The following is a 14,220-nucleotide window of genomic DNA, read 5'->3' on the forward strand; positions in this document are numbered from 1 at the left end:
AAGGCAGTAGATTAACAGCATAACTTGGTTAGTTGTTGCTTTTTTCAATCAAACATTTCTAAGTCTATTAAGAAAACATCTAGCCATGAAAAGAGCATCAAATACTGGTAATGTGCCGAGCTTAATGCAAACACACCAACGTGTTTTGACCCTTTCTGCAAACAAAGCAGGAAAGTGTTATATATAGGCACAAGAAAAGCTCGCCATCAAATGTAAACGCCGACATTGTAATCCTCGAACCAGATTACATTGAGATGTGAGATTTAACAAATGTTAAACTGTTGCCAAACTTCATTGCTGTGCTTAAATCAGGGGTCCAACTGTTGTAACGTTATTAGTTGAATAGATTGTAATTTTGAGTTATTAGTTGAATATATTTTAGAATTAAAGAGATTGTAAAAAAAATTAAAGGAAAAAGACCTTGCACTGCGCCGAGTTTATAGCAAACATAATAATGTGATATGTCCTTTCTGAAAACAGATAACTAAAAAAGTAAATGTCTGCATCAGAATTTCTTTAAGCAATTAAACTTGTCGTAAAAAGCAAAAAGTGAATGAAAGAAAAAATATGCCAATTGCGTTTTATGCGACTGCTGTTTAGCAACAATGAGGTCAAGATGACGTTCAAGCGATGTCATCAAGGCTTAAAGCCATTCTAGAAAACAATTGAAAACCTCCCAGTTTAAAAATTGCATATTTTACATATTGCCTCGGGGCAAACAATTAATATTGCTACTTCAAGACAAAAACATGTGTTCTATGTGTTTTTCAGGCTGTATAAACTCAATAGAACCGAACACTGAAAATGGATAACGCAGAGCGACTTCGATTGTTCTGCGACCGTTTCATGAAAGAAATGAAATCACTTTTACGTAAAGATCACAAAGTCGACCTCGATCGCCTACTGGTTGAGCTAAACGAGGCCGTGAAGCAAAAAGCTCCATTATCACAGTGGAAAGGGTTTATCTTCTACCCGGGGTTCGAACCTGAAACCGCAAAATATTCCTACGACAACTTTACACCACGAGAGGGCGATGTTCTTGTGGCTTCGTATGCCAAAACAGGTTCGGTATGAGGTTAAGATTTGTTTGAAAAGGCCTAGGTCGTAATAATCTCGAGAAATTCAGAAAGGTACAATGAAGATTTTATCGCAATGCACTGTTTCTCAGTGCTAAACTTTTATAAACAATTGTTTTCGAAAATGATAACAACACAAAATGGGGTCCCGAGTGCAAAAGTTCCCACAAAAACTTGACAAAACATTTTTTTGAAGCGTGGTTTGACCCACATATGTCCAAAACACTTGGCAGTTGCCATGTTATTTAATACACTGGGATGATAAAATCCGTACAAATACGTTATCCTGTCCAAAAAGGCTTATTAAGACCCCTTATTTGAGTTGAGTTGTTGTCTGCCTGCTCAAATTGTAAACACTTCTTTATCAAAGTTATTACTTCAGAACCAAGTTTGCCCATTTAATTTTTATGCACAACTCAGTATTGGAACCCGCATCCCTTCAAACACGATTGTTTTAGACAACTGAAACCGACTTAAAATCCATTGGCACCGGAGATAGTTCGTCATCTCATCCATATTAATGATAAAGAGATGCAACAAAAATCAAGAAAGTTTAACTTGGTTTTCAACTATCTTGAATTCGGTCCCAGTAAGTGAAACAAATACTTAAGCATTAAAGCTCTAGGGCAGTTTTTACTTTATCACAGGATCTGCAAACCCTGGCACGTGTGCAAAGGTTTGCAATCATGGTTATTTAACACAGTGGTGGGCAACCGCTGTTCCGCGAGGAATTCGTTACCGGGCCGTATAAATGTCAGGTTAATTGCTTTCTCTTGCATCTCAGGCATGATAAACTAATTTAAGCGTTTTTATTGTTAAATGTTTGTAGATTTTAGAAGGCCAGTCTTTCAGAAATTCCACTTTCAAAAACGGTCCGCAGTTCAAAAAGGTTGCCGACCCCTGATTTAACACACACCAAGTAGTTTTCTGGTATATGTGCAACCACTTGTTGATGCAATTTAAATTATTACATATCTTGTTTTCGGTTGGTTAAAATTTAAAATTGCCTAAAATGCCGTACACACATACGAAGCAGTTCTTTCTAACAACCACATATCTTAGTAGACATAAACCAGTATTACATACATAAATATTGGTACACCAAACCAGTGGTCGGCAACCGCCGGTCCGCGAGGAGTTCGTTACCGGGCCGTATAATTTTTCAGGTTAAATGCTATAAAACATTTTGCTCATGTATCCCGGGATATGATAAACTAATTTAAGCGTTTTTATAGCTATATATTTGTACATTTTGAAGGCCGGTCCGCAGTGCAAAAAAGGTTGCCGGCCGAATCGACTTCCAAAACCGCAAGTGTAAAGATTTTTCCTGTGTGTGCAAATTATCACTACTCAATTATACTGGATATGCCAACAAGGGTGAAACCTGATCAGATTGTAACGAACAAAAAGGTCATATTCACTCTTGTGTCAAAATATATCTGGCAAGCAAACATGATGCCGGGTTCCAAAACAAGTTGATAAGTAAATTTAAAATGTTTTGTTTTCAAGTATCGAAGTACGAAGCGGTGGAAGCTGTCGACCTCGATAGAAGATGTTTTGGAACTCATCTACCGAGCAATCTGGTCAACTTGAAAAAGTTTCGAAAGGTACAATGGTACAAAGATCATTGTAATGTACTCCTTATGAGCCTATAAGTTATTTTTGGACTATATCATTTAGGGCTATGCGCGTTGTTCCAAACGTTCAACTGCTCAAAATGTTTGGCGACTTCTAATCTAAACCACCACTGTATTGACATTAGATACGTGATCCGAAACCCAAGGATCGACTTGTTTCATGGTACAACTTCACAGTACCACAACCCTACACATTGCTGCCACATGATCCAAAGGAATTTTATGATTTACATGTTGAAGGTAACTATCATACGACGCCAGGCCTATTAGGCGTTATACTGAAGCAGCGGGTTACTGTGTATTCCCACGTAGAAAGGCGTTAAAACTAGCTTGCGGTGGGATTCGAACCCACGACAGGAGTCTTTCCTGGACTTGCGCTCTACCAACTAGGCTACACAGGTTGTGTTGAATCCGCTGAAAGTTTAATCACAAGCACCGTTTGTCTCGTATGCTGCACACGAAGCTGACATGTAGGCAACGTGGCCAGGAAGGGTAAAGATGTGGTCCGGGCCTTATCAAGCTTTTTCGCCGCCTACTGCTTATTACACTATTATTGTATGAATAAAGTGCGCACTGGCCAACTAAGGTTACCGTATAGTTGTAGGTCCTAAATCGTTTAGTGGTAGAAGTCCTAAACAAGGCATGTCATTGAACAATGTGCGTGTACATAACTCTACATATTTTGTAGGAAAACAAGGAGTGTTTTCTAAACCTGGCGAGGGATATTCGGAACACGTGAGGGAATGGTATCGACACAAAAATGATGAAAATATCATGTTTCTTGTGTATGAAGACTTAAAACAGGTTATTAAAAAATAACCATACATGTTTTTGTTGTTGTTTTTTTGGCTTGTTTTGACGCCAGTCGCGATCCGCATGGTGTAGTATGAGGTCACAAACAAGTAACATTTTCTTTGATTGTGATGTCAGAAAAAAATCCCTTGGGAAAGCCCCAGCGCGAAATTTTAATGAATCAAGTAAGAAAGTAACCGTTTGAAGCTTGTGTGTAGAATCCACTGAAACACATCAAGGAGATTGCAGGGTTCATCGAGGTCAAGGTCACTGAAGGTGAAATATCCGAGATCGCCGAAAACACTTCGTTTAAATCGTTGAAGAAAGCGTCGAAGGAAAACGCAGTGGAATCAGAGCTTAGAATGTTCAGAAAAGGTGAATTAAAACAAAACAGTGTTTCTAAAAATAAAATTGTTTTAGTTTCTGAATAATTTTTACCACCACGTTAATTCAAGAATTCATATTAGGGCAACTAATGTCTAAAATCTCGAGGAAAAGTATGTGTTACAACATATGGGACATTCAAGCAAAGCAGCAAAACAACATAGCAACACCCTTAAAAAATAAACAAAATAAATAATGTTTTTGTCAGATTTGATGTACATTATAAAATCTAAGCTTGTTTTTTTAAATATGTCTCAAGCGAGCAGTTTAAATTTTACAATAAATATTGCAAGTAAAAAATAAACCAAATAAATATTTATGTTATGAAATCTATGTTTGTTTTTTTGCTGATACATCTTTAAGCGGGCGGTTTAAATATTAAGAAAATCTAAAAATTCCATTTCCTTGTCGCAGGGCAAATACGAGATTGGAAAAACCATCTAACAGTCGCACAATCTGAAGCAATTAACAGAAAAGTAGAAGAAATTCTTGGTGACATTGACATCAAGTTCACATATGAGAGTTGAGGCTTCATACGGATTTGCGTGTAGTTAATGTGTTGATTTGATGCAAAACGTGGTGTCTGTATTGAATAATTCAGTAAAACTTGCAATGCAAAAACAAATCAAACAACCTCTAGGTTTAGTGATTTAAATACGCTGTTTTATTTTTTTGTAAAAGAAGCAACAACCGAGTAAATTAAACACAAAAACCAGTCAAATTTCACTGTAACTTTGACGAATTGTTTTCTCTATTGTAAAATGATTCAATGTCATGTAAAATGCTTGTGTGTCAACTCTCCACTCAATAAAACCAACCCAACTCATCAACAAAACCAAGTCCCGAACCATCCACTTTAAACTGATTGATTCGGGATTTTAGCCAGACAATGACACAGCAGTTTTAGCTGGTTATGCATTAACTACCTGATTGGTTTGAAGTAGAGATGTACCGAATCGGCTAATTTTCGGTTCGGCCGAATCAACCGAATCATTTATGACGTCACGCGAAGTCGTATGCTACGCGTTTGTTATGAAAGCAGAAGTTTTTCTACCAAGCAAACATTTCAGAGTACTTGTGTTTCGTCATAATTTTAGTTCTGTGGGGTTTAACATTGCCTCAGGCATGGATGCCAGCCTGCCAATTAATTACTGATTTGTGGAGTGCGAAAAACAATAATACATTAGAAATATATAATACTTGACTAGATTTTAATTATGGCGTAGTTTGAAAGATTGTGTGATACCTAATAAGGCTGAAAAGGCACATTGTACGCTTTAAATTTTTGTTCGTAAAAGATTCGGTTTCGGCCGATTCGCAACAAATTATTCGGCCGAAACCGAATCTTTGTAAAAATGGCCGATTCGGCCGAATAAATTCGGCAAACCGAATATTCGGTACATCTCTAGTTTGAAGCCGAGCAAACAGAACAAACAAGTTGGAACTTTCGTAACTGTGCACCATAACAACACAATTTTATCCATGTTTTTGAAGAAAGCATTAATTTGTATTGCAGGAGCGCTGCAGCGTTTGATAGTAAAAGAGAACGCGGAATAAGTAAAGTCTGGTCTTAGCAATCACATATTACAAATATAGGAACATTATACACGGACTTAACAAGTACTTGCAAAAAATAACCGACCGACCGACTACTTGTATCTATAAAATACGTCTTAGTGCGATTCTTTCAACAGATCACTGTTGTCATCATCAGTGCAGAAAGTTCGCAGACGTTATGATTGTTTTATAAAATTTCCACATAATTTTCGGGATATTCTGAAGAGTACACAAGAGGAAAAAGGTTGAAGAGCGCTTGCGCAGGGCGGCACCGATGTTTGCTGAGTACGGATTAAAAGACATTTCTCCTTAGTGTCGCTCTACTCAGCGTCCCTGAGTTAATATTTCACTTGTTTACTTAACAAAGAGCTACTATGACGAAGCAAAGTTTTTCACAGCTGATGATGATGATGCAACTTGGTAGCGCACGTTGACTTCGTCAGTTAAATGCGGGTACATGTTGTCTTGCTAGGAAGCATAAGCTGCAGGGTTCAGTTGCATGAGACGAATATCGAAGTGCGAATCAAGATTATCTTTTAGCTGTGTTTGTAAGACTGGAATGCAAGTTTTAATGTCGTGCAATCAGTTTGTTGTAAGATTAAGGAGTCCATACTTTTACGGAAAACTCAAAAACTGAAACGGCTTACAAGGTAGACCTCACTTTATGTGCATTATATACCGGGGGTCGAAACAGCTTTAAGGTCAGATATTTAAAAACGTTGGCCATGGGTTCCCGACCTGTGGGTTTCAGCTATATAAGACTTGTAGTTTTGTTTTCATACAAAGCCTGTAAAACCGCATTGTGACAACCCAAATTGACCTAGTGTAAAGTCGCCAACTTTCTAAGACAAAAAAGAGAGAAAATGATTGAACAGACTTTTAAACAGGCGGCTTCACGGTAGACTCGTTGTAAGCATAATAACACATTTCACATTCAGACGTTGACATTCAGACCAACCGATGATAAAACATAAACTAGCGGATTTTCGAGCAATGGTGTTGAAACATTTATTATGAGTCATTTTACAGAAAACATCAGTGAATTTTTTTTCAGAAAACGTAATAAAAATTAAAAAAACGTCAGCTAATATCGTGATATAAAATGGATCCAGACAAAATGAAAGGAATGTTTCGGAAGTTTGTGATGGAGATTGTACCAATTATGCCAGAAGATAGCGATGAAATACTGGAAAAGTGCTACGGAGAGTTACTGAAAATCGCTGCTCCGCCTAAAAAGCCCTCGGTGTTGAAAGATGGATACTATCTTTTCCCGGGCTTTGAAGCTACAACTGCTCAACATTCGTACGACAACTTTGTACCGAGGGATGGGGACGTATTGGTGGCATCGTATGCTAAGACAGGTTAACACTTACTTTTGAGGAAGCCGATTGTCAAAATTAATTTCATAACATTTTTCGATGGAGTTAACAGAGATACATTGGACTTAAATTCGATTGAGTTAAATTGACTTTATTTCGCCAGTGATACAAATCGAAGCAGCACAATTACGCTAAGCTACCCCTTTACTAAAAGCGTTATGCGACAGGGAATCACATTGGAGGGTGAGGTTGGCGCATTGGGACATCAAGACCGGGAGGGCAACGTTGCTGGGACATAGAAGCTAACCACCCATGTTAGGGAATGAGGGCGGGGTCCAACATGGCTAAATGCGTTTGGTGTAAATCCCATATTTTTGAAAAGGCAACTTCTGTTCTTTGTATGTGTTTGTTTGTTTGAAGTTTTAGCCAGTTTTGATAATGCTATTGCCCGACAACAAACAAAAAACGAGCAACGCAATAGTTTAAATTATTTTCACAAGTTAAACTCTTCTAGTATAAACACGCAAATCGTTTGGTATCCCTGAAATTACCAGGTTCTGTTTAACGCATCCTAATTTGCTATGAGAATCAAACTTTATTATGCAGTAAAAGTTATCCCTCGAATACCTTGTACAATTTTAATTTAACAAGGCAACAAAGTTTCATTTCAGGTACAACATGGACTTCGGAGGTCATACGCCAACTATTGTACAACGACGATCCAGAATTAGTTAAAAATGCAAGAGGTTTTAACCAACTTTACAACTACCTAGAGTACGGACCAGGTACAACCAGTCTATGAAATGTTTGGTTGTAATACATTTGTGTAAATCAGTGAAAAAATAGCTTGCAGATTATTTATGTGCTAAGCTGGATTAATAAACACAAGGCTATATAAAGGTCCGAAGCAGATGGTTGGGATACTGTGACCCAAAGGCCGGATTCACCCTTAGCCTTGCAAAGGCCACCTTGTTCTATAGCAGGGGTCACCAAACTTTTTTCACTGCGGGCCGGATAAGTTTAATAATGATTCGCGTGGGCCGCATAGTTTACATGCCCTAGCGCCGTCCTTTGAAACTTAGCTCGCGAGGCGATTTTTATAGGGCGCTAAGATATGGTCTTTCTACAATTCAATTTTATAATCTGGTGATGCGACTGTTAAACTGTGCAGTTAGTCTTGTCTTACGAGCAATGCTTGTATACTACTTTACAAGTAACAAAAGAAGGTATTTTTTTGCGCACAATTAACACTTGTAGTCTTGTCTGTGATGTAACAAACTGGCTTTGGATTATAATCCTTGGCCTTGTAATCCTATGAAACTAGGTAATATCAATTCTACATATCGCGACAGGCAAACTTTCGCAAGGAGTACATTCATTTTTAATGCTACAAAGTTATCAAAACCATTTGACAAACCTAAAAAAGTTGTTGCGGGCCGGATAAAATGACCTTGAGAGCGGGATCCAGTCCAGGCTGTGGGCGGTTGTTTGGTGGCCCCTGCTCTATACAGACTGATGTCAATATAGTTTAACACCTTTAATCCACAACAACATCAAAAACAAAACCTGACAATCAAGCCTTCATGAAAGATGATTTTATACTAGGTGTCTTTCTTTACAAGAAGGCATTCCACAAGTAGATTTAAACATTGCTTAGCCCGGGGGTCGGCAACCTTTTGTGTTCTGCGGACCGTTTTTGAAACTAAAATTTTATAGCGGACTAGCATTCCAAAAACTACAAATATTTAGCAATATAAACGCTTAAATTAGTTTATCATTTCCGGGATACACGGGTAAAATTTTTGAAGCATTTAACCAGAAAAAGTACATGGCCCAGTAACAAACTACTGGACCAGCAGTTGCCGACCACTGGCTTAGCCAATCTTCACTCTAATGTCAACCCAAGCATACAAACAAACTCCCTAATGAACCGAGGAGCACTTCAAAAGTATTAAATGTGCATGCTGTTGTCAGAATTTTTTTCATGTGCAGTGTACATTCTTCCATGTACCAAAAATGTGTGTAATTGACAGCAACATTGGTAATGACATTTATAAATTAGGTTTTGATTCCCAATTAATTCTTTATTTCAAAACAGTAGTAAATGTTTTGCTACTAAATTCCGCTGCACTTCTATTTTTGAGTCAATAACTTTTCAGCACAACTGGTAACAAACATAACAAACAAAAAAGTACAAACCTTCGTAATTATTTTCCAGTTTGCAAGTATGAAGCAGTGAAGGCTGTCAAACTGGACAGGAGATGTTTTGGAACTCATCTGCCAAGCAACCTTGTCAACCTTAAACGATTCAAAAAAGTTTGTTCAAATATAAATCACAAACTTAATCATAAAACACACTTTTAATGGTATTGACCTATTCTGAAATAGGAGAGAAAAATTCAGCTAATGTTAAAGACAAAGCAGCAAGTATACAGTATCTGCAGAATTAACTTAAAAAATGGCAGATAACTTTTTGTTTGCAACCATTCACACAAGAATAAAAGTGTATTTTTTAATGAAATTACACCTTGCAACAGGAGTTTTCTTCAAGGGAAAACCGTTTTTTACATTAATGTAAATCTGTCTGTTTTTGGGTGTTACACTTCATCAATACTTTAACAATAGTGATTGCTGTGTATTTTTATAAAAGAAACATTAAATATCTGTGTGTTACAATTTCCAAATGGTTTAGTAAACAATATGGTCCAAACGTTTTGAAACAAGTGGTTTAGATTTCATATTTTTGAGAAAACCTCAAACTTACCATTGCACATTTTTGTTGCAGATAATATATGTGATGCGAAATCCTAAAGATCAACTGGTTTCCTGGTATAACTTTGTCAAAGTTGATCTGTACAATCTATTTCCTAAAGATGAAAGAGAATTTTATGATGTACACATTGCAGGTAATTAATAAGCCAAAATCGTTTAATTAGGTATATCAGCAGGCATTGTTTTGCAAATTGTTGCATGGTTACTTAATACATAACCAAGGACTGACAGACAACAACCCAGTGTTGACTCACACATGTTAGAATGGATGGTGACATTTGTTATTTATTTAATGCCAAAAGCATTTTTAAGTAACCTGGAAATCAACCAAGCACACACAGACACAAGCGGTTAATACATAAAAAGCCTGGCAAGTTGGTTTAACCAACTTATCTGCCATTTTAAATGTATATAACAAAAAAGTTGGTGCTTGTATGTAGATTTGAATACCTGTTTGACCAAACAAGTATGTAGATTGAATACTTTTTGGTCAAACAGGCCAACTCAAACTAAGAATTTCAAACCCATAACAAGCAGAGTTGAAGAGTTCATACAAAATATGCATAAAAACAAAAGTCATCCAAACTAACAACAAAATAACTTTGCAGGTAAACAAGGTTGTTTTGGAAAACCAGGGGAAGGATATTTGGAACATGTAAAAGAATGGTATCAACATAAAAATGACAACAATGTCATGTTTCTTGTGTTTGAGGACATGAAACAGGTAATTTAACTTTTATTAAATTTACTATTTACCAAACTTTGTAGGTAAACATAAAAGCATGATCATCAAGAATTAAAAATGAAAAAGTAACTGTATAGCAATAAACCATTGTTCTTAAACTTGTTTTGTTCATGTCCTTATCTTTTGGCACAATATAAGCACTGTTGCATTATTCCCCTATTATAATAACAATTATTAGGCACTACTTGGTCTATTTATCCATACTGTCAAAGTTTGTTTACTAAACTTGTCACTGAAAATGTGCTTGTTCATTGATTAAATAGTCCCTGTGTGCATAAACAGCTACTGGTTAAAGTTCACATCAAGGTACTAGTCATCAAAGATTTTTGTTTCAACAAAATAATTTAGAACTTTTAACCTTGCAGGCATAACACTGTGATACAAACTCATACCACTAATCACATCACATTGAATAACATAGGATCCAGTTAATCACATAACTCATTTAATGGATAGGAATCACAAACAACATCTAAACCATTTGTTTACCTAATTAAATACGCAATTAACTGAAATTGTCTATATTAGTTTACCTGCAAACTAACATCTTAAAATCTTAAGTTTTAGATGAGTAACTTTTTCAGAATCCAGCAGAAAAAGTAAAGGAGCTTGCAGCATTTATCAATGTCAAGGTTACTGATGAGAAAATAAAGGAAATTGTACAAAACACTTCATTCAATTCTATGAAGAAAAGTGCGAAAGGTCGTGAGGCTGACAATGGTGAAGTAATGACTATGTTTAGAAAAGGTAAGCTTTCTAACTAATTCCAAATAAACATGGAAAATTACAGGTTAAGCACTAGTGACGGGATGAGTACCTGGTACTCGGTGTCGAATGATTTCAGGGGTATCGATACTACAAAATGTTATCAAATGATTGTGACTTAGTTTTCGATACCAATGTTCGATGCCGAAGGCCGGTTTGTACACAAATACAGACAACTTTTTGCCAATATTTGCTTTGGACAGCACAAAATTTTAAAAAAGTTCCACCTGGATATGTATATTGTTTCGTTATCATGTGGAAATCACATTGTCATGCTTCTGCATGTGTGCATGTAAGTATGCACCCAGGCCGTGACTGATCAATTAGCTAGTGATACATAACTGAGTATAACAATATATTTAAGTATTCAGTACTAGGTACCTGAGGTATAAACAAATGGTACTCGTACACGATATCGATACTTACTTAAATATCTGGTATTCCTTTACTATTATCACAATTGCACTGAACAATCACCACCCCTGAAATGGCTGCATATTGTTATGTGTTAAATCATGGCACTTTGGTGGATCATGAGTGAACTAGCTACAGCTACACTGTATTATGAAGGTTGGACTGACCACTGAAAACATACTTGTTTGTGTACCTAACATTTTTTACATTTTTTCTGCTTTTGTCATTTTGTTGGGTTTGATATCACACAACACTTTACACCAGAGTAAAGAACCTTTCTCGCCAAGATTGGACCAGAGTAAAGAACCTTTTCTCACCACATTGGACTGTTATTTAATAATGTTAGTTTAAGGTTTGGGCCTTCAGGTGGTAAAATATATTAACAAAAGACTGCAGTCATTGGCCCTAACAGTTGCATGCTCCCTTTAGGCAACAGGTTCTTTACTACGGGTCCACACTGTAATGCTAAAACAGTTGTTTGGGGTTCAAACTAGAGAAGGCAGATACAAGTGACATGATTAGGAAGTATGGAAAACAGACAAATCTGGTTAATCCAATACCGGTTAATAACAATACCGACTTAAATGCATACAGATTGTGAAACCCAACTGTGGCTATACTAAACACAATCTTATAAATTTACCTTTAAATGAGTAAATTGCATAATTAAGCTTGGTTTATCGGTCATGTGATTATCTGGGTTTGTGTGTACTGGTTTTGAGGAGCAATGTATTCCCTGTTTTTTAAAACATCGCAAATGTATTTAAATTACAGGAAGAGTAGGAGGCTGGAAAGACCACTTGACAGTTGCACAATCAGAAGAAGTTGATCGTAAAGTAAAAGCAATTCTGGGTGACACTGACATCAAGTTTACATATGAGTTGAGCTCATAAAACTGTTTTGCAATTTATGCACTTGGTTTCTGTGATGTGTATGCTTATGCCTTAAACACCTAATACTTGTGAGCTACCTACTTCCAATTGTAGTAATTTTAAATGCCATCTTATTATTGCAAATGATCATTTTTTAAGTTTACTTTGTGATCACATTGGCATGTATGATTTCAATTGTGCAATTTGTTGATGAAGCAAATGTTGTCCGCAGACAAATGTGTCAGTATTGCAAATTTCTATGTATAGTACGTAAAGTATGATATCCAAACAAATCATGTTTTCAATCATAAAAACACTACTTTAAAAGCGATGGTTGCAAAACCCTTAACTGTCATTATACTTTTAACATTTGTGTTCACATTACTGTTTTTATCACATATGTGAAATCATGTCTGGTATATATTGGAAATGCCTGCAACATCTCTTAACATTTGCTGCAGTAATCAATATATCTATTTTAAATTTGTCAAAACTATTATTTATCATATATCGTATACCAAACCAGTTTTAACAGTTTTCATTCAGTGACTATCAAGTAAGTGTTTTAAAGTATGGGTGCGCAACCTTTGTCACTTTTGTCACAAAAACATTATTGTCAGGTTGATACATGGTGCATTAATCTGCTAACAACTACACAAAATTATACTTGTTTTTTTGTACATTGGAATACCTAGCAGCTCTGCGGGCCGGACAACCTTTAATCAATGGGCCTGATTTGGTCCACAGGCCGAGGGTTGCACACCCCTGTTTTGATGTCTTGTTTTTTTGCAAACAAAAATTGATGGGTCCCAATGTATGGAATTTGTGAAATTCTACAAATTGGTCCAAATTCCTCAAATATAGGTAAATCCAATCTTATGATACACTAAACCAGGGGTGTCCAACGTGCAGCTTGCAAAAGCGTTTCAAGTGTTGTTTCAATTTTTTTTAAATATTTAAATTACAGTATGAAATTGAGCTTTTTGCAAAAGCTTTTCCATGGAATTTTATTTACCCGTATAAAGAAAGTATACATGGTGCTGACACAATAAAATTCCAAAATTTCCTTAAATGCTGTATATTTTGTTTTGTACAGTTTGAATCTTGCAAAAAAAAACAGTCGCCCACAGGTGTCTGCACCTGATAAAAATTGGCCCACATTAAAAAGCGTTTGGACACCCCAGAACTAAACCATAACCCTGAACCAAATATCTTAACATTTTGTCCACATCCTGCAACTGTTTTATACACCGAAACTATTTGGGGCTACATTTGTTAGGGGCTCGAACAACATCAGGCAGATATCGCATCCAGAATATTACAACAAGTGGGTGGTGGCAATAAAGAGTAGGTCAACAAGAGCACAGTTTTTAACAGGACATTATTTACCAATTTGCCTTTAGAGACTGCAGGCGTGTCTGGTAATATGTTTGATGCCTTTATCATTTGTGGTTAAATGTGCCAAAACGATGGTAGTTGTATTATTACCAGGCCTACATTAAAATGCGGTACTGTTGTCTATAATATAAACTTTGTCCAATACCGTTTATGAAGCCAATTTTTTCCATGAATTTCCCATCTCCACACACGAGGCTCGCCAAACTTTTTCACGGTGGGCTAAACAATCAGGTATGACGAGTGACGACGAAGAACCCTACAGATATAGGAGCTAACGAAGCCCTTTCCAACCCTTTCTAGGATTCTTCTACAATCTTATTCCCCACCAAGTCACGCTCAACATAGATGCAGTTTTGCTCAAGTATGCTACGTAGATAGCAGCAGCGTAATGTGGAAATTTAAACGCTTCAGGAGACGGAATATCTGAAAACTAAGTGTGTGACGAAGCACATTTTAAAGGGAAATTCCCAAAAGCTGAAAAATAACGTC

The 14,220-nt window shown here is 36.5% G+C and overlaps 2 protein-coding genes across 2 annotated transcripts; both read left to right on the plus strand.

The window, feature by feature from the left end:
• The first annotated feature begins 795 nt into the window (after positions 1–795).
• On the plus strand, positions 796–4,710 carry LOC145224544 (amine sulfotransferase-like). The gene is made up of 6 exons (XM_080091076.1): positions 796–1,063; positions 2,586–2,683; positions 2,839–2,953; positions 3,402–3,517; positions 3,724–3,880; positions 4,304–4,710. The coding sequence occupies exons 1-6, from the start codon at positions 805–807 to the stop codon at positions 4,414–4,416; spliced, it is 858 nt and encodes a 285-aa protein (XP_079947202.1). The 5' UTR covers positions 796–804; the 3' UTR covers positions 4,417–4,710.
• A 1,771-nt stretch (positions 4,711–6,481) lies between these two features.
• Positions 6,482–13,240, plus strand: LOC145223760 (sulfotransferase 1C4-like). The gene is made up of 7 exons (XM_080090152.1): positions 6,482–6,807; positions 7,437–7,550; positions 8,915–9,081; positions 9,551–9,671; positions 10,146–10,261; positions 10,867–11,029; positions 12,236–13,240. Exons 1-7 carry the CDS (start codon positions 6,549–6,551, stop codon positions 12,352–12,354), a joined length of 1,059 nt encoding a protein of 352 aa, XP_079946278.1. The 5' UTR covers positions 6,482–6,548; the 3' UTR covers positions 12,355–13,240.
• The last annotated feature ends 980 nt before the right edge of the window (positions 13,241–14,220 follow it).

The sequence above is a fragment of the Phallusia mammillata genome, chromosome 4 (genome assembly GCF_965637545.1).
Source record: "Phallusia mammillata chromosome 4, kaPhaMamm4.hap1.1, whole genome shotgun sequence".
Taxonomy (NCBI): Eukaryota; Metazoa; Chordata; class Ascidiacea; order Phlebobranchia; family Ascidiidae; genus Phallusia; species Phallusia mammillata.